The 19152-nt window shown below is 49.1% G+C and overlaps 1 protein-coding gene across 1 annotated transcript; it reads right to left on the bottom strand.

The window, feature by feature from the left end:
- Nucleotides 1-1294: 1294 nt before the first annotated feature.
- ARF3 (ARF GTPase 3) lies at nucleotides 1295-18978 on the bottom strand. The gene is made up of 5 exons (XM_069580862.1): nucleotides 18715-18978; nucleotides 6036-6275; nucleotides 5118-5228; nucleotides 4764-4888; nucleotides 1295-4200 (listed from the first exon to the last, which is right to left on the bottom strand). Exons 2-5 carry the CDS (start codon nucleotides 6181-6183, stop codon nucleotides 4039-4041), a joined length of 546 nt encoding a protein of 181 aa, XP_069436963.1. The 5' UTR covers nucleotides 6184-6275; nucleotides 18715-18978; the 3' UTR covers nucleotides 1295-4038.
- Between the last annotated feature and the right edge of the window lie 174 nt (nucleotides 18979-19152).

The following is a 19152-nucleotide window of genomic DNA, read 5'->3' as shown; positions in this document are numbered from 1 at the left end:
CTGAGGGTCACAGGGACTAGACCATCCTCTCCCCAAGATGTCAGAGGTCAAAAGACCCCCACTGGCCTGCCATCCAGGTAAAGTCCTCTCCACTACCATTATCTTATGCAGGGCTGTAGCTCTAGAAGTTATCTATTTGTTAGTATACAAATAATGCACTTGGGCAAGTGCTCCTAACTTATCAGCAACCTCGGTCACCAAGCAGGACTTCTGAGGAACCCAGAAGGGGGAAAGCATCACCTGGTTTTGAGGCTTATGTGGGTAGTGTTCAAAGCTTATGGGGTTCATAGAGCAATGTCTGATTGAAGTAGTTTAACGGTTTCATAAGGGCAGATGCGCTGGCTTATTTTAATAGCAAGAGAAGGGCTGAAAAAGAAGATTGCCAGGGGAGGCAGCAGGGAGGTAGCTGAACACAAAGGATAATTTCACACTGGTATTGGGGCTCTCAAACTTATTACATCCCTAAATCCTGTGCCTTTTCCATAACATCAAGTTGGGAAGACCTCTGTCATTAAAGCTTAGGAAAGTGGTGAGAGTAGGGAAGGCCTGCCTGGCTCACCCAGACCTCACCAAGAAAGGGGAGCAGCATCCCTTTCTTTGCCTGAATAACAGCAGGAGAGGAAGAGTAGTGGTGGGAATTGGATGGAAGGACAAGGCTTGTCTTTTTCCTTAGAACACTATCTCTGGATGAGGTCTGGCCTCCTGACAGTGGGGAACTGGACACCTAAAGCAGAGGTGTCATGGGCCATGACAGGGCCCTGCCTTACAGCAGGGCCATGAGCTGTAAGGAGGGTCAAGTTCACTATGCTACTCAGACCTTTATCCTTCACCTTACTCAATGCCAAAGTCCAGAACTAGATGGGTGAGCAGACTCCAACCTATGGAGGAGGGGACCCTGGTCCAACTCAAAGCACCTGAGGCACAGGGCTGGGGAGATCTGAGAGTGGGGGCTGTGTGAGGCATTAGGGCCCTCTACTGGAGTCCCTAAGTCTACTAGAAGATGATGAACACAGCTAGGTTCAGGGTTAAACCCTTTACAACTTGAGGGGCAAAGTCACAAAGCCCTCAAACTCTGGGCCCCGATTCATTTCGGCTCCCTTTTGGGGTATCATGGGAAACAGTAAGAAGTGTGGAGATGAACCTCCATCACTTCACTCTCCCCAGTCCAGAGTACCCTTTACCCCTCTGCTGAAACAAAGAGCAGTCTGGAGTGGGACCAGAAGCAGAACTACCCTCACCAATAAACCCTGCACCACGGCTGCTGCACATCAAGGATGAAGGTCTGCTCCAAAGCTGCATAAAACAAGTTTAATTTCCAACCAGGGTCACAGTCATCGCGCATCCCACATTTTGAGCAAGGAGAGAGAAGGTGAGTTATTAAACATGTACAGTCTACATTCCAGAGGAGAAAAAAAGAAGAGAAAAACCAGTTCAGAACTGCAGTTACCACTATAACACCACAAACAAACTTTTAGGGGGGAACAGGGGAAATTCCCAGGGAGAAGAAAGGCTGGAACAAAGGAAAGCAAAAAATTAAACCTACCAGAGGAAAGTAGGGGAGGGAGTGGGTAGAAGTGGAATGAAACACCCAATTCCAAAAGCGCTTTTGGGTGAATGGGAATGTAGAAAGGACCGCCCCTGCCAAGGGCCTAGCAGCCTGGGATACTAACAAGATCATTTACTGCCCCCTGCTGGACAGATCCTTGAGCAGCACTCAGGCAACCTCCAAGACTGTTTCCCAACACCCTCAGCCCCACCTGTCCCTGAAGGCCCCCAAACCAAGGTGGGGAGTAGGTCTAAAATGAGAAAAACCCATTTGGGACTGACATCTAACTAGGCAGGGTCAGAGAGGGAGTGAGGCAGGAGAGGAGGCAAAGTCCTCACCAACCACAATGATACAGAGTGAGCAATTCTAAGGAAATTTTCCCAAGGAAAAGGGAGACAAACAGGCAACAGCAGTGAAGCAGGTGAGAAGGCAAAGGAAAGAGTTCCGGGAGGCAGAGGCAACAGGAGCAGAAACAAACAAAAAAAAAAATCTGACAAAACAGAGACAAAGGCAAAGTAAAAGTATGAGGGAAGCATCTGTGGGGTCAGGGGAGTGAATACATGTTAAAATGAATCAGAAGCTCCAGCAACCCCTCCCCCGACCCTGCCACCAACCACACGTACACACGCATACACACAAAGGCCTAGAGCACAAGAGACCTGCATACACCCACTGCATCTTGGATAATTAACACGTCACTAAGGAGCTGGCACTGAGACACCCCTGGAACCTCTCTTTCACAGTTCAATCTGAGGTGGGGTAGGGGGTACTGATCCGCCTGTTGTAGACAAAAGTGGCAGGAAGCCTGGCCCCATGGGGTGGGGCTTGGGACAGCCCCTCTGAGAAGAGGTCCCTCAGCCATGCTATGGAGGCCCTGGGCCCTGACATTAGCAAAAAGGTTATGGGTGGCCGTCTTGGAGCTCAGGGCGCAGCCAGCACACACAGGAGCCCGCAGAAAAGCCACGGCTTCACAGAAACCGCGGAAGTCAGGAACCCAGGCCAGGATCTCAGGGACAAGTGCCTCCTGTAGACAGAGACACAGTAGCAGCAGCTTCTGAACTACATAATAATGGAGGGAGGACTCGGAAGACCGCTGCATCCCATCAGCACCAACAATCACTTCGGAGCCCAATCTCCTCCATTCCAATGCCCAGATCCATTTATGGGAAGTGGCTGGAGAGGGCAGGGAAAGGCTGTTGGGATGGAGTAGGGAGTGACGGCAGGATGGTCTCAGGGTCTGGACACAGAAATTTCTCATCTTTCAGCACACGCTGGACTAGATAAAAACGAAGAAGAGCTGGCTTGCTGCTGAGGCTTGTGTGGCAGCCCCACTCCCCTGCTCCTCAGCAAACCAGCCAGCCGGCTCTGGTGAGGCCAGCACTACCAGGGTGAGGAAACTTCTGACAAAGGACAGGTGAACCACCCAGGCCCAAGATCAGAAGACAGAAGGGGCAGGAAGGCAGGAATAGGGAAACTGATCTGTGTTTCACCTTCTCCTAATAACAAAAGAGGATGAAGACGGAAAACCTGAGCCCCTCTCCCCAGTGCCCTGGGTCCCAAATACAACCCATGGTCTTGCTATCCCTACCTCCCCGCTCCAGCTCGGAGGAACAGATCTAAGGATGAGGGGGAGGATCAGCTGAACACTCTGAGCTGATAAAGAGTGAGTGGGTTCCTCTCTCCTTCCACAAAAAGGCAGGGCAGAATGGCATCTCCTTGGGAACAGTCATCTAGCGACAAATGCCAGCCCCCTGACCTGAGTGGGGTGGAGAGAGGGACAGAGGAAGATGGTGGCAGAGAAGCTGTCATCTGCCCTGTCATCCAGGAAAACCTACCTGCAGTGGAGAGGCACCAGCCCAGGACGGGGGAAGCCTCCCCTCCACCTCCTTCCCTTTATCTCACCAGCATGGGAGGAGCAGTTGATAGACGAGAGTGGGCAGTGTCCTGCTCCAAGCCCTGAGCTGCACCCACCTCCTCTACCCGCTCCTTGGCCCCCATATATATCTCTCTATACAGGTATATACACGCGCACACATGCACGCACACACAGAGAGGCCCGTGCAATTTCCATGTAGAATAGGGGGAGAGCAGCAAAGGAAAGGAAGACGGGGAAGGGGAGAGGGGCCTGTGGGGAGAGGGAAGGGACTCAGATGCCAAGAGCACAGCAACTAGAGCCAAACGAAGCAAACCGGAGGGAACACCCCATCCCACCTCCCAAGCCCCAGAGCTTGAGGGGGGACCCACCCCATGAAACCATAACAACCTTGTTTTTTGTTTTAAATCCGGTAAATTGGAATGACTCATCATCAGGACAGCAACTGGGGACTGGTTATGGATGGGGGAGGGGAGGGCAGGGGAAGCAAGGCTGTTGCTGGGCATGCGGACATGATACCCAGGGCTCTGGCCGCACTGGCAACAGGAAGGAACAGGGCAGGGCTGGGTCAAGGAGACAGTAGGGGTGCATGGGGTGGTCGGATGGGGCTGTCTGGCTCTCACTTCTTGTTTTTGAGCTGGTTGGCCAGCCAGTCCAGGCCTTCGTACAGCCCGTCCCCGCTGGTGGCACAGGTGGCCTGAATGTACCAGTTGCGGTGGCGCAGGGAGTGCAGGCCCAGCTTGTCTGTGATCTCAGCGGCATTCATGGCATTAGGCAAGTCCTGGAGCACAAGGGAGACACAAAAAGGAGCCTCAGGATCCTGCAGAAGCTTCTAGAGCACCCACCTAGCAAAGGCAGGTACACCAGCACCCTCTCCTCCTTCTTCAGTGGAGGAACCCAGAGCAAGATCCTAAAGAACCACTTTGGATTTAATCATCCTAGAACTCCAGAGCCAAGGCACTAAAGGTCATTCCACTGAGGAGCTGGAAACCAAGCATGGGGTTGCTAGGGAAGTGGAGAAGTGATTCAGATGGGCCGACAATCAGGTCCATCTGACCCTAAGAGAGAGGGCTGTTCCACTAAAGCAGACAACAGGTGAGATAACAGAGGGGCTGGAGGTAAAGATCTACCACACCAGTCCCTCTGGACAGAAACACTGCCAAGTAAAGCCGGGGTGGGGGAAGGGGACAAGAAGAGGGGCATAAAGAAGCCAGCTAATCATATCTCCTACTCTCCAAATTGGGAGCCCAGTCATAGGGTTTACCACACAATGGGCTCCAAGGTCCCATGACTTCCACGGCCAGGCTGCCCTCTCTCAAACGCAGAGGCAGGGAGATGTCACACCTGTTTGTTTGCAAAGACAAGGAGCACAGCATCCCGGAGCTCATCCTCCGCCAGCATCCTCATCAGCTCCTCCCGGGCCTCATTTACTCGCTCTCGATCATTGCTGTCGACCACAAATATCAACCCTGGGGAGGCAGAGCATGGGCTGCACAGAGACCACAGATCAACTCCCCTCCCCCACCGCAAAGAGAAACACCCTCCTTATACCCTTCAAATATCTGCTCCCTCTTCTGTCTCCCATCCCTAGGAGCTGCAGCAGGGCAAGAGCTGGCGCCTGATAACCAAGAACAATGGCCACCCTCTGCTCACACCCAACCAACCCGTGCCAGTCCATGGGCAATTCACATGGCCTACCTTGGGTGTTCTGGAAGTAGTGTCTCCAGAGAGGCCGAATCTTGTCCTGGCCACCCACATCCCAAACTGTGAAGCTGATGTTCTTGTACTCCACTGTCTCCACATTGAACCCTTTGGGGAGAAAACAGACAGTGGTCACTTGGCCAGAAATACCAGGCCGCAAACGATGCCCCATTGGGTTATTTCTGTTTCCCCCAGGCCTAGCAAAGAAAAGAAAGTAAGGCTTCCTCAGACCTGGTGTTCCCTGACTTAGCAGCATCAAGGCCAAAAAGAAAACCTAAGAGAAGCAGCAGAGGAGGACGAAGAGGGCCAGCCAGGAGGTTCCCAACTGCCTGGGTGAGACAACCTTTCCTACTCGTTCTCAGTCTGACTCTCTTTCCTGCAAAAGAAATGACTCAGCCCCACTCCTGTCCCTGGGCCAGCGAGTCCGCCTCAGCCGAGAAGTGGGGCCTGCGAGGCAGAATGGAGAACAAGAAGTGGGTGACAGTCCTGGAGCCCCGAAAGCAGAACCAGCTGATGATGGTGATCTAGAGCTGCTTCCACGAGCCAAATGCTCTCCCTCCCAGAGGCAGGTCTTAACTGGGATCAGGGCCACCAAGGATCTAAACTGAAGCAATTCCAGGCCTCTGGCAGGAACATCAAAGCTCTTCACCTGCTTTTCAAACAACAGAGAACAAACCAGCTCAGTGCTTGAGGGCCACTGTTGGGTGCCAGGCCACGGAAGTTCCTGCATCAGAGAGCGCCAGGGTAGGTGTGCAAATGGCAGGCCCAGCACCTGCTAGGAAGCTAAATAACCACTCTTCCCTGAACCCCACAGACCGTAAGGACTTGCCTGGTGGCCAGGTTGGGGATCCAGGAATAGGCCCCCTATGTGGCTCAGTGGTGGGCATGAGAGCCTCCATTGAGCTTTGCCCTTACCAATGGTGGGGATGGTGGTGACGATCTCGCCCAGTTTCAGCTTGTACAGGATGGTGGTCTTTCCTGCGGCATCCAGGCCCACCATCAGGATGCGCATCTCCTTCTTCCCAATCAGGCTCTTGAGAAGGTTTCCAAAGATGTTACCCATGATCACAGCAGTCGCTTTCTGAGGACAGCAGGGTGCAGTGGGGGCAGGGGCAGTCTGGTTCGGGCCTGGACCCTGGTATGGAGGACTTGATCCTAGGCAAAGAAATGCAAACTCACTACCGCCATCTGCTTGTCAGGACTTCACGCTAATGGGACTGGCCAGTCATGGCTGGAGTTCTTTTACGACAAACCGAGAGCCTGAGCATACCATGAAGATCAAGGTCCCCTTAGATCCTGAGCCTCTGGGAGCAGAGACAAAGCAGGAACACTCAGGTCCCCTGCTTCTGCCAGTAATCCACCCAGGTGACGCTGGATGGGTTATTTCACCTGTTCTTATCTGCACCTGTAAATGGAGGAAGTTGAACTAGACGATTTCTAAAGTCCCTTCAGTCCTGCCATTCTATACTATATCCCAAGACATAGGGAGATCATTAATGCCTCTCCTTCCCCCAACCTTGCCCTGAGACTTCTGGAAAAGGTGGGAGAGGAGGGAATGGAATAAGGAGTGGCTCTTTGTGACTCCTGACAAGGTTCAGGCTTGTCAGGTTCCCAAGGTTTATGCTCTCAGCCCTAATCAAGAGATTCTGCTTCTTCCCTTCCTGTGTTTCTCCACTTTCCTTCTACACACCAAAATTAAGCAGGAAGAAGTAAGAAAGCAGCACTCCTAAGAAAAGCTGATCCTTTCCACTCTGTGAACTACCAGCTGCTAAAGCCGTACTCTGCGCATACAACAGTGAGCTGAGAGCTGGGAGGGGGGGTGTGGAGAGGCTCCCCCTCATTCCTCAGCCAGCTAGGTCCCTCCCGTGGTCCCTCCCAGGACAGCTGCTCCACATGGTCACCTGCAATGAGGCAGTCAGCTCCTTCTCTGCTTCTGTTCTCACCCTCTTCAACCTACTCTCCACAGAGCAGCCACACTGATTGTAAAACCAAAACCAGGTCAGGCTGCTCCTCTGTTCAAAACCCTCTCTGGGCTTCACAGCTCCCTTTCTGTAAAACCCAAAGCCATCCACGGCCTACAAAGTCCGGTACAGTCTGCATCCCCGCTTCTCTCATCAGGCCTACTACTCTCCCCTGGGCGTACTCCACTTCAGCTCCCCAACACTCTCCGGTCTCAAAGCTTTTGTCCCTGCTCTTCACTCTGCCTGGAAGGCTCATCTCCCAGACAGCCTTCGTGAGCTCTCCCTTGCTTCCTTCAGGTGTCTGTTCGACTGTCCCTTTATCAAAGAGGCCTTTCACAACCACCCATATCACACACACACACACCTCTCTAGCCCATTATTCCACTTTTTCCTCACAGCATTTATCACCATCCGACACGTTCTGTATCTGTTTCCTTCCATACCGGTTTTCTCCTCCTACTATAATGTCGGTTCCTTATCTGTTCTGTTCCCTGCTGTGTTCCTGGTGCCTTGACTAGTGCCTGGCACACAGTAGTTGGATAACTGAATTAACTCACAAAGTCTCTGCTGACCTCACTAGCAGCTCACTCAGGTTAGACCGCTTCTGCCTGATGCATCATTGGCGGAAACGAAGGGAGCAGTTAGCACATTACAGAAGCACAAGATGCCTGTCTGCCCACTTTGCCCACTGCCCCAGACTGACAGAATCATAGAGTCATTCATTTCTTCCCTTCTTCTCTCCCATCTGGATGGCTCAGGACAGCCACAGAAATGAGTCCTTGAAACAACAATGAAGCAGGGGTTCAGAATCACCCATGCCAGCCAGCTCTCTGTGCCTGCAGGAGCCGATGCGTCAGCGGCAGCTTATTCAGCAATCACCATATGCCAGCTGCTGGCGTTCTTCACAGTCTGGGAACCAGAGGCACACATATGCACACCACAAACCCAGCAGGCAAAGGAACAGGTCAAGACAGAGTGCACCCAAACCCAAGAATGTGAAAGGTGGATAGGAAGGAATCCTATTTTCAAGCTAAAGCACAGGGGTTTGGTGGGAGTTTAGTTGTTTCTTTCAAAAACTATTTTAGGTTTGTTTATTTGTTTCCTACTCTCCTCAGTTTGCAGTGAATTCCAGACTGGTAAAAAGGAGCCAGATCAACGGCCCCTGGAGACCAAAGTACTAGTTTGTCCAAAAAACAAACAATCAGTGCTTATGGAGTGTTTCCTCTTCAAAGGCCTCCGCAGACATTCACTAATAAGCCAGGCGTGGTGCTCTGGGTAGGTTCCACAGACGAGCCCAGCCCCTGACCCAGAGGGCTCACACCCCAGGGGGAGGGCCTGGCTCAACTTTAGGGTGCAACTTCAGCCAGGTCGCCCACTAGCCATCCACCCGGCCCCTCCTGCCTCAACCACCCAGGCAGACAGATTCCTGAGGATTCCTGAGGCAGGAGGGGAAACCTACCCAGCTAGTAAGATCAGATCCTACCAACTCTGGAAATCCATGGTAGTCAGACTTCTGGTTCTGATGCCTTCACTTCCAGAAATTTACACCTTCCCCAAGTCCTCCTAGTTTTTATCTTGTTTGCCGCTCACGTGTCCTTTCCTTTAGCTCCAGATGACACTTTGCTTTAAAGCTTAGGTAATAGGCTTTGGCCCAGATTCTGAACTGAATTTATACCACCCGTTTATCTTGCCATCCTTCATGGCTAGAAGTATTGCTGATTAAATGATTACCAACTGTGAGTAGAGCAGCGGCTGAAAGCGAGCCCTTGCCCCAGAACATGCACACACTGTCCTCTGGTTTGCTTCTTTGCTAAGCTATCACACTGAAGTCTTGGTTCAAAAGCGGATCCCAGTGTTACACTGATTTCTTTTTTTTTTTTACACTGATTTCTATTTCCTGGCAAGCTACATAAAGGCCCCTGAATTACCTGAACCATTCAAGTGGCACTACGTTGTGGAGTTTTTCCTTCTAAATCTGTGCTTTTACTGTCTCCCCAATTTAACCATGTGCTCACCATGTGCAAGGACTATGCCTTTTATTTATTTTGGGTCTTTCCTTGCTCCCAGTGCCAACCCCCACTGTAGGAGTTCAAGCAAGCACATTGGCTGATTTAAGCCTCATCTAAGGCTTGTATCATTTCTTCTGTCCTAGTAGTACTCGGTATCTTGGTGTCTCCATGTGGTGCACAGATGGCTGCTCAGCTTTCCTGTCAATCCCTGGCCATTTTCCACACACACTGACCTTAAGACTGGTTTGGGAAAGCCATGAAAGGACGAGAAGACTGAAAGTGGTAAAATTTTCTCTTGGCATTTAAAACTCAATGGGGTTGGCAGATAACTAATGAAATATTCAAGTAGTTACCATGTGTACCCCATGGCACCCCAGGGCCTTGAAATTAATGAACGTTACAACTCTTTTTCAATATAATCAGGAGCTTGACTCAGACGAACAGTCCAAAGTAAGTGCTGGCTTTCTTGTCTTGGCTTTCCTTGTTCCTGTCTGTTTCCAGATGGCATGCTGCCCCGACCACCAGGATGGTGGCAACTTTCAGTTCTGTGCCATGAACATACACCTACGGCTATATAGTCAGCTCTCACTTTCACCACACAGCAGAACGGCAAACCAACCAACCTCGGATTGTCTATGTACAGTATAGCCTATAGTCATTCCCTTTTGCCACAGATGGCACTTCTGTGTCAATAGGGCAAAATACCAGGGTTCCATGGACTGGGAGAAACAGAAAGCAGTTAAGACTGAAGGTGAGTGGCTCAAGATGAAAAATGGAAAACAGCAATATCTCTATAAACAAAAAGGATGTCTCAACATTCTATTGTACAGTTACAAACTTTGTTATCAGTGGTAAAAGCAGCAACAGGAACTCTAAAAATGCGTTTTAGTATAATCTGTGTTGGACTGTGCGGTTCAATCGGGCACACTGACTGATGTAAAGCCTCACCTGAGGATGCCCTCACTGAGGATCACTTACGGCCCCAGATTCCTCCCCCGCAGCGCCCTCCCCCCCCCACACCCCCCCAACCCCCCCACCCCCCCCCACCCCACCCCCCCCCCCCCGCCGACAGGAGAGGCAGGCTGCTGCTGTTACTGACTGTTCAGTCACTTGACTTGAGGCCTATCTGCCTCACACTCCAGGTGATTCTGAGAGTCACAGCCCAGTCTGCCAGGCACACACCCCATTCTTTGTCACAGGCATGTGTCCTGAGACACCCCTGAGGGGACTCCTGATCCAGCACCTTTTCAGGCTGCATGGGCTCAGGGAAAAGACAACCAGAGTCTCCCAAACCCTCTGCTGCCAGGCAGAGTGCACAAAAAGCAGCTATATTCCCAGACAATTTTCAAATTGAGACTTCACTAATAAAGATGCTATTTTTAGCACAGCCCATGGAATAGACCAAAAAATTTAGGAAAACCAAAGCAGGGTCTGCCTGTATTTGGTTTCCTTAATGCAGCTGGCTTGTGACCTATGTAAACTCTCCAAATTTTTGTCTTAAGAGCACTGTAATCAGCACACAAGAACTTGTAGATTAGTATCTCAATGGCTTCTATTAAACTCAAAAGATTTCCCAAAGCCAAGAAACAGCTTCTGATGTCAGTTTCCATTCATTCATTAAACGTTTATTAAGTATAATGAACTAGGGATACAGAGGAAGAGTTTCTGCCTTCATGAAACTCAGTCAATGGGAGAGAAAGACTAGGAAACAGAGGATTACAGTGTGAGGCTAAGAGTGGGATAAGCACACAGTATTATGGGGACAGAAAGCTAGAGCAGTTAATCAAGACTGGAGGATGAAGGCCAATTCCAAGACATGACTCTCTAGTCACACCTGAGCTGACTCTTAAAGGAAGAATACGAATCAGTCAGACACTAAAGAACAGGGAAGGTGGAAGAGGGAGGAGTGTATGCACAGGCGTAAAGATGAGTTAGAACAGTGATGAGCCAAAGTCAGGTGCAACCAGGAGGCCATATATGTGAATGCAGCATCGTGAGTAAAGAGAAGGGATGAGGCTGGAGAGGGAAGCGGGAGCCGGATCATGAAGGGCCCTCAGGGTAACACTGAGTAACATGATCAGATATGTGCTTTAGAAAGACCGTTCTGACAGCAGTTTAGCGACTAAGTTAGGGAATAAGGGGGAAAGACGGAGGGAAAGAGACCACTCGGGAGGTCCAGTAATAGATAAGAAATCCAAAATTCTTAGAGGGGTGGGATGGGGAGGGAGATGATAGGGAGGTTCAAGACGGAGAGGACCTATGTATACCTATGGCTGATTCATGTTGATGTTTGACAGAAAATTTTAAAAAAAAATTGTGTACAACAATTACCCGTCAATGAACAAATAAATTTAAAATTTTAAATAAATAAAATTTAAAAAGAGAAAAAAAAAAAAGAAATCAAAAGTTCTGAAACAGAGATGGCAATAGAGAGGACAGGACAGATTTGAAACACCAAAATAGTAGAACAGGCTTTGATGGCTGATTATAGTAGGGAGAGGAGAGTCAAAGACGACTCCCAGGTTTCTGGCCTGTGTGAGTCAGTGGCACTTCTTTAGACTGGAAACACTACAGAAACAGATCTGGCAGCAAAGATGTTTGTTTTTAGATTAATTTTGAAGTGCTAAGGTCTGAAGATCGGGAGAAAAGTCTGGTCAGGGTATTTGGAATCATCTGCATAGACAGTAACTGAAGTCCCAAGAGGAACCAGGAAGATTCAGGGTGGCAGCAGTTACTGGCTTCCTGCCCCAACAGCCATCTTCCCTTCTTTCTTCTAACAGAACCCCTAATTTGTTCAGACATTGGCAGGCAGTGTTTATGAGCTACCCCTCCCCAGCCCTAGGGTATGAAAGCTGATCAGTAAAGGCTCTGGGCATTTCATTTCTCACCATGATTTGAGTCACAAATGGTCAAGCACTAATTCTGGGCAATAAGATGTAAGAAAAGTCTACCGGGAATATCTGGGAAAGATTTCCTCAATCTTAAAAAAGAACATATATCAGTGTTCTCTTCTCTAGCCTTTGGATGTTAATGTAGAAGGGCGAGATGCTGGAGTAACCTTGAGTATATGAAGGGACAGACACAAGAACACTAGGATATGAGAGCAGAAAAACTTGGATCCTACCAGTGCTTAGTTGGTAGATCAAAAAAAATTGTAAGAAGAAATGTTCTACCCCTGAATTACTTCTCCATGTGGTAGACTATGTGCACGTGTGCTCAGCTGCTGCAGTTGTGTCTGACTCTTTGCAACCCCATGGACCACAGCCCACCAAGCTCCTCTGTCCATGAGACTCTCCAGGCAAGAATCCTGGAGTGGGTTGCCATGCACGGCTTCAGGGTATCCTCCCGACCCAGGAATTGAACCTGAGTCCCCTGGGCTACAGGTATACCCTTTACCCACTGGGTCACCTGGGAAGCCCTGTGGTAAAATATACATAAATTTTACCATTTTAACCATTTTTAAGTGCACAGTTCAGTGGCATTAAGTAGTTACACTGTTGTGCAACCATCACCAGGAGGCATCTCCACAACTGTTTCATCTTCTCAAACTAAAACTCTACTTGTTAACCAATAACGTCCCTCCCCTCCCCCCTGGAAACCACCACTATACTGTTTCTGAATCTGACTGTTCTGGGTACCACCTTAATGTGGAAGCAAACAATACTTGTCCTTTTGTGTCTGGCTTACTTCACCTAGATTTCCTGCTAGATGTTTAATAAATCCTCGGATTATTTGAGCCACAGTGTGTTCTCTTTTTTCTTTTCTTTTTTTTATTTTGGCTACACTGAGTCTTTGTTGCACATGAGATTTCTCTAGTTACGATGCTCAGGCTCTAGAGGGTGGGCTCACTAGTTGCACCATAGGCATGTGGGATCGTCCCGGGACCAGGGATAAAACCCAAGTTCTTTGTATTGGAAGGCGGATTCTCAACCAGTGGATCACCAGGGAAGTCCTTCACAGGTATGCTTTCTATCTTTTGCAACTGATACATCCTAATCTATATATCTAGAGAGAGTGTGTATGCTGAGACAGGAAAAAAGCCAAAGATAAAAACCTGGGGCACATCAACATTTAAAGCAAAAAAAGGCCAGGAAAGAGAGTAGGAAGCAACCAAAAGGGTAAAAAGGAAATCAAGAGACTAAGGCATCAGAGACACCAATGAGGAAAGAAAAAAAAAAGGAGGGTCAAAGGCTATGGAAAAGTCAAATTAAGATAAGGCCTGAAAGATACCTACTGAACTTAGCTACTAGGCAATCAATGAATGGCCTTGTTATAAATTAGAACATGACTAAAATTAGTCTCCACTTAACTAACAGCACTTAGGTTTGAGTCAGAATCGTTAAACATCAGTTTCCCTTCTAGTCTGAGAGGAAGACTCCAGTTCAGGATAATCTGAAGGAAGCCACAAAGTCAAGCAAAGGATTCTAAATTGCCCTGATAGACCCAAACACCAGAGAAGGGTATGGCTTTTCCCAAAGACAAACCTCAGCAAGTGAGTCAGAACAGAACTTCAAGTCTGTTTCAGAATACATGACCTAGCTAGATAAGACAGTGACCAAATAAAAACTAGACTCATCTATTTTCCTGGAACATTCCATGACACTGCCCCCTAATCAAAGCTTTCAGTGTCCCCTGTTCTTAGAATTTGACCAGCTTACAACTGTACCATATCCTGATAATTGATGGCTGCTCCAATGCCCACATCTCTAGCCTTGGATATCCAGTACACTGTACCTTCCTAATTACAAAACCACTGAAATCCCATGAGTAATCAGCCTAAAGCCCTAGTAAACCTTTGCCCCAGTCTGGTCCCACTGTGCAGGTCAAGATGGAGCTGCCAGTGAACAGATGAAACAGGAGACCATGATTTGGACACGGCCATCTGTGACAGAGCAGCCTAAGGATACAGAAGACAGGGAATGCCCTACCTTGGGGGATAAGAGCCTTCTGTGATCCCTCGGCACCTCAAACACACTGCTACTCTAGGACTTACCACAGAATGTTTTATCTACCTTGGTGTGTTTTGCTTTCCAGCGCTGGAACTTCCCAAATAATGTGCCTTTAATGTAATACAGGTCAGTTGAAGATGCTGATCCCATCAATACTGGATAGCTAGGGCTTAAGAGTGGCTAAAGCTCATGGGCCAGTGATCTCGGGTTGCAAGCAACTATGCCTGTTTCACTATTACCATTTTCTCAGGACACCACGGTGGGAAAACAACACTAGACTCTCAGTCCCTTGACAGTTGGGACTGTGCCTTATTCATGTTTCACGCTCCCAGCATCCAGCTCCATGACCGATCTGTAGCTAGTGACTGATATACTTGTTGCTGAACTCAGTTCTACTGATGGTGGCAAACGCTTGTGAGGTTGAGGAAGACAGTATTCTATAAGTGACCTCCAATCCTTTTCCTGTAACTGACAAACTGGAAAAATGGCTTCCATGTTCTCAGAGCCTTAAGGTTCCTTGGATGGGATTCAGAGCCTGCCTAGGGGAAAGGGAAAACTATCTGAGAGATTCTGATTATGGTCCGCCACTCTCCACCACTACCACAGCAGCACTACTTTTATCCATTTTATGTATGAGACTTCAAATAAGATTTTATATAAGGTAGGGTTAGACACCTTTTTCTCAAAAAGCGGAGGATGAAGAATTAGACCACTTCAACAGAAAGCTAATGTTCTTCTGCATCCTAAATCATGTTGAAATTTAAACATTCATGCTTGATATGCTTGTGTTTAAGCTCATAAAGGGCAGGTTATGGGAATTCCCTGGAAGTCCAGTGGTTAGGACACCACAATTTCAATGCCAAGGGCCTGGGCTCAATCCCTGGTTGTCGAGGAACTAAAATCTGCCACGCCCAGTCATTTCAACTTTCTTCAGGAATATGGTGATAACCGTGGATCCCTAATATCTTGAGCCATTTCTTTTTCTGGTCCATCTGATGCAGCAGGTCCTTTGCAGAAGTCCATGACAAATCTCTAACACCTCTGTAGAATCCCTACCTCAGTCAGTTCTTTCCCAGACTATAACACAAAGCCTTCAAACATCTGTAGAACTCTTTCCAAATGCTCCCCATGTCCCTTCATTATCCAAAAGCTTTATTAGCACTCCACCTATATTTGCAACAGATGTTGGAAAAGGCATAGTAGGCAGATTTATAGCCATTACAAGTCTGGACCGTAATACAGTACACTCTGAAACAGAGGCAGACATTTAAAGGAGATATGACTAAGTGAAAAGAGTGGCCCAGGAAATGGAGGATGCTGAAATACCAAGATCTAAAACAATGGGACCCAGGAATCTAAACATCTGACACAGGCCAATCAGGGTGCTCTTTCATGGCAGAGTCAACCATCACCTCAGAGTCACGCTGACTTTTGTATCATGAACACTATTCCTGAGCCCCCACATCCTCACTCTATATCCCAGTTGATGGTTCAGGGCCCCTGCCTTGCTCCAGCTTCACCTCCCACTCAGGCAACAGGAGCTGCCTCTGTGAGGCTGATGCTGAAAAAAGATTTCATTGCTCATAAGCCTACGACCAGCACGGAAAGTCATGGTAACAATCACCCCTCTACACAGGCGCTTCAGGCAGCAAGTTCGTCTTTTGTAAACCTCCTCTTTTTTAAGGCAGCCCTGAGAGCTCATGTTATTATTACTGTTATGATGGTGATTATTAATAGCAGCTAACATTTACTTGAGGCTTACTATGTGTGCTTTGTATAACCCTAAGCACTTTGTATATGTTATCTCATTTAGTTCCCATGCCAACACTATGAGCAGACACTATCATTATCATACTCTTCACAGATGAGGAAAAGGAAGCTACGAGAGACAAATAATTTCACCAAAATCATACAACTAGTAATTAGCAGAGGCATGACTTGAACCCAGTTGTGTCTGATTCCAAGGTCCACACTCTTAATTATCATCCCATTTAACAAAAATGGTGAAGAAAACTATGTTGCACCCCTGAAATTTTAAAAATGTGAAGGACTTCCCTGGTGATCCAGTGGTTAAGACTTTGCACCTCCACTGCATGGGACACAGGTTCGATCCCAAGTCAGGCAAGTTCCACAGTAGCCACACACACACACAAAACAGTGAGGAGAGTGAAATACAGTGACATGTTTTGAGTCTCAGGCCTCTTGAAATCCATTTCTAAAGGTATATGGGGGAGTAGATTCCACAATTTCCCTCAGTCACTGACTCCTTCTTAACAAACCTGGTTTTAGAGAACTTCCTTCTAACCAATAAATCCCGCCCACTGTCCTCTGAGTCCATTTCCTCTATTATGACTCCAGTGGAAGAAGGCAGCAGAGACAAACACACTTTATGACTCCGTGCACGGAAGACTTCACTTCCACTCTTTCTAGCCTGCTATCTGTCCTCCCTTACACTTGCATTCAGTTTAGTAATAGCAGCTACCATTCATTGCCACCAATTCTATGCCAGGTACCAGATACATACACTGGCTCCCTTCTCCATAATTATCAGGAACTCAATCTGCAGACAACTCTGCAGGACCTAGGTCTAAAGGAGAGACTCCTTTGCCCAAAACAGGGAAGCAGGAGATCTAGGATTTCTGCTAAATAATGACTCTGTGTTCTAACACTTTTCTTTTGGGGGTCTTAACTCATTATCCACGACTCTTTTGTGCCTCTTAGGAAACGTGGAGAGACCAAGACCTTAATTACAAAGGGTAAAGACCTTTAGACCCTCACTCAGCTACCTTAAGGAACTCTCTATGACAGCCAAGCCATCTCTTTCTCTTTCCTTAAACTGTGGTCAGAAATCCGGAGTTCAGGACTTTCCGGGTTTGATCCCTAGTCAGGGAACTAGATCCCACAACTAAGAGTTACCATGCCCATCCTGCATTCCGCAACTAAAGATCCCAAGTGCCACAACTGAGACCCAGTGCAGCCAAATAAATAAATAATTTTTTTTTTAAAAAAAGAAAAGAAAACCTAAGTTCTATTTATTCACATTCAGTATTCATGAGAGCTTACTGTGTGCCCAGGCAGTGTGAGGGACACAAGATGAAATCCAATTCCTGCACTCAAAGTTTCATCTCTTTGGAAAAGCAAGACATACGCATAAAAAATTTGACTACAAAAGAAAAAAAAATTTTTTTTTTTTTTACTACCCAAGACAATAACTCTATGCTGGGAGGCAGGAGGAATGTTAATATGTGATACAAGAGGACCCTTCCAAGCTGAATCCAAGGTCAAAGATCCATTCTGTGAAAAGGTGGATCAGTTTTTTTCTTAGAACGAGCTTTTATAGACATGGTATTCAAACCCAAGTCTAATGCACAATGACCAATTCACTGACCCATTCCAGTCATAGCAAGTGGAGACACCCCAACAACAAGCTCAAGACAAAATGGTAGCAAATACTGTCACCACCTGAATAGGGATGGGGAAGAAGTATGCAGACCCTAGCTGCACTGACCTAAGCAATCAGACTCCTGCAGCAGATCTCCTACCAAATAAAACTTTCATGCCATAGACCAGGAGTGACCCAATCCAACAGAGACGGAGACGCGTTTTAAGTTACACTTCTTCCTCCCCCGATGACCTCACTATTTCTTCTCACTCCTGACCACATACCACAGTCCTCCAGGCCTAGCCAGAGGGAGACCAGCGGTAATACAAGCCAGAAAGAAGGGAACTCTCCCCAAAGAGGACTTACAACTTGGCTAATCAAGTGGCCCGGTTTTAACAGGGAATTCCATCCTACCCCTCACCCCCACCTTCTTCCCTCAAACACTGGTGTAAGCAACGGCTCCATTTTCGGTTCCGGGAATCCTGGTACTTCCTAAAGAAAGAAAGCGGATTGGAAGACCGAAACTCAGAGCTGGCGACCAGAAGCTCCCTCCTCCTGTGAGACCTCCCCCGCTACGCCTGGGGGAGGAAGGCACCACCTCTCTTCTCTAAGCAAGACCAGATCCCCCTCCCCCTTCTGCTGCCTCCTCTCTTCTGGCTCCCCACCTGCTGCCCTCTTCTCAACATGCGGTTCCCAGGACCCGAAAGCTCAACCTCCACCAGGGGCTAGTGCCCCTGGGGTGTCCCACTAGCCTGTGTTCCAGGTTAATCCCTAACCCCCCTACGGACCCCTGCCCCACGATAGGGGGAGGGGTGTCATCATAGCAAGGCTTCTCTCTGGTCTATTACCAAGGTGAAGGCGGAAAGCGGGTAGGAAAAAGCGCTATTCCCTAGCCCTTTAATAGGAAAAGAACACAAAACAGTCATCGCCGCCCCCATGTCACCTCACCCAGGACTGCTTTCCTCCCCCTCAACCCCGACCCTTCAAAAGCCCACCTCCTGCAGGCGAGGGGCTCCTCACTGCAGCCCAGGTCGCCCCCTTGTGCGAGGCGGAGGACAAAACCGCCCCCCACCCCCACACCAGCTCAGCGTCCTTCAAATGCGGGGGCAGGCGTGTGGCCGGCCCGGCGCCCCCTCCCCGAGCTCTCGGGAGGGAAGGACCACACCGCTCCATGCCAGGCAGTGCCGGGCGGGCGAGCGAGCGGAGAGCGGGGCGAGGAGACTCTATCCTCGCAGCCCCCACCCTGAGCCTCTCCTCTACCCGGACCCGCCTTCCCTCCTCCAAGCCCCTCACCTGTTCCTGCTCCCAGCTCCGCCGCTGCGGCCGCCGCCTCCGCCCCCACAGGCTCCGCTCGGCTCTCGCTCCACTCTCTCCGGCTCCCTCAGCCGATTTCAGCGCGGCTGCTCCCCTGGCCTCGCTCCCGGCTCCCTCCTTCCTGCCCTCCACCTAGCACCGGAAGCAGCGACGGCGACAGGAGCTGTGCGGCGCACCCCCACCCCCAGACCGGGATACTTCCCACCTCCCCGATCGCGCGAGAGCTGCGCACCGGCGAGCGGCAGATCTCGCGAGATTCATCACCATGGCAGCGGCTGCAGCAGAAGCAGTCGGTATTGGAGGCGAAGTCCGGGCGGGGTCCGATGTGGGGGCTGGAATCTGCGGGCGGTGGTGGCGGAAGCTAGGGAATAGGGCTGAGACAGTGGGAACAGGTGAGAAGCCCCAGGGTTCTGCCTG

The sequence above is a fragment of the Ovis canadensis genome, chromosome 3, assembly GCF_042477335.2.
Source record: "Ovis canadensis isolate MfBH-ARS-UI-01 breed Bighorn chromosome 3, ARS-UI_OviCan_v2, whole genome shotgun sequence".
NCBI lineage: Eukaryota > Metazoa > Chordata > Mammalia > Artiodactyla > Bovidae > Ovis > Ovis canadensis.
The sequence above is the reverse complement of the archived record's forward strand: the minus strand, read 5'-3'. Positions and strand labels throughout refer to the sequence as shown.

Bases quoted from the DNA above. Each gene is read 5' to 3' on its own strand.
- ARF3 (XM_069580862.1), bottom strand. From the start codon at position 6,183: ATGGGTAACATCTTTGGAAACCTTCTCAAGAGCCTGATTGGGAAGAAG. The intron at 4,889-5,117 runs GTAGGCCATGTG...CTGCCTCCCCAG, and splicing joins CTACTTCCAGAACACCCAAG to GGTTGATATTTGTGGTCGAC. The intron at 4,201-4,763 runs GTGTGACATCTC...CTTGTGCTCCAG, and splicing joins TTGTCTTTGCAAACAAACAG to GACTTGCCTAATGCCATGAA.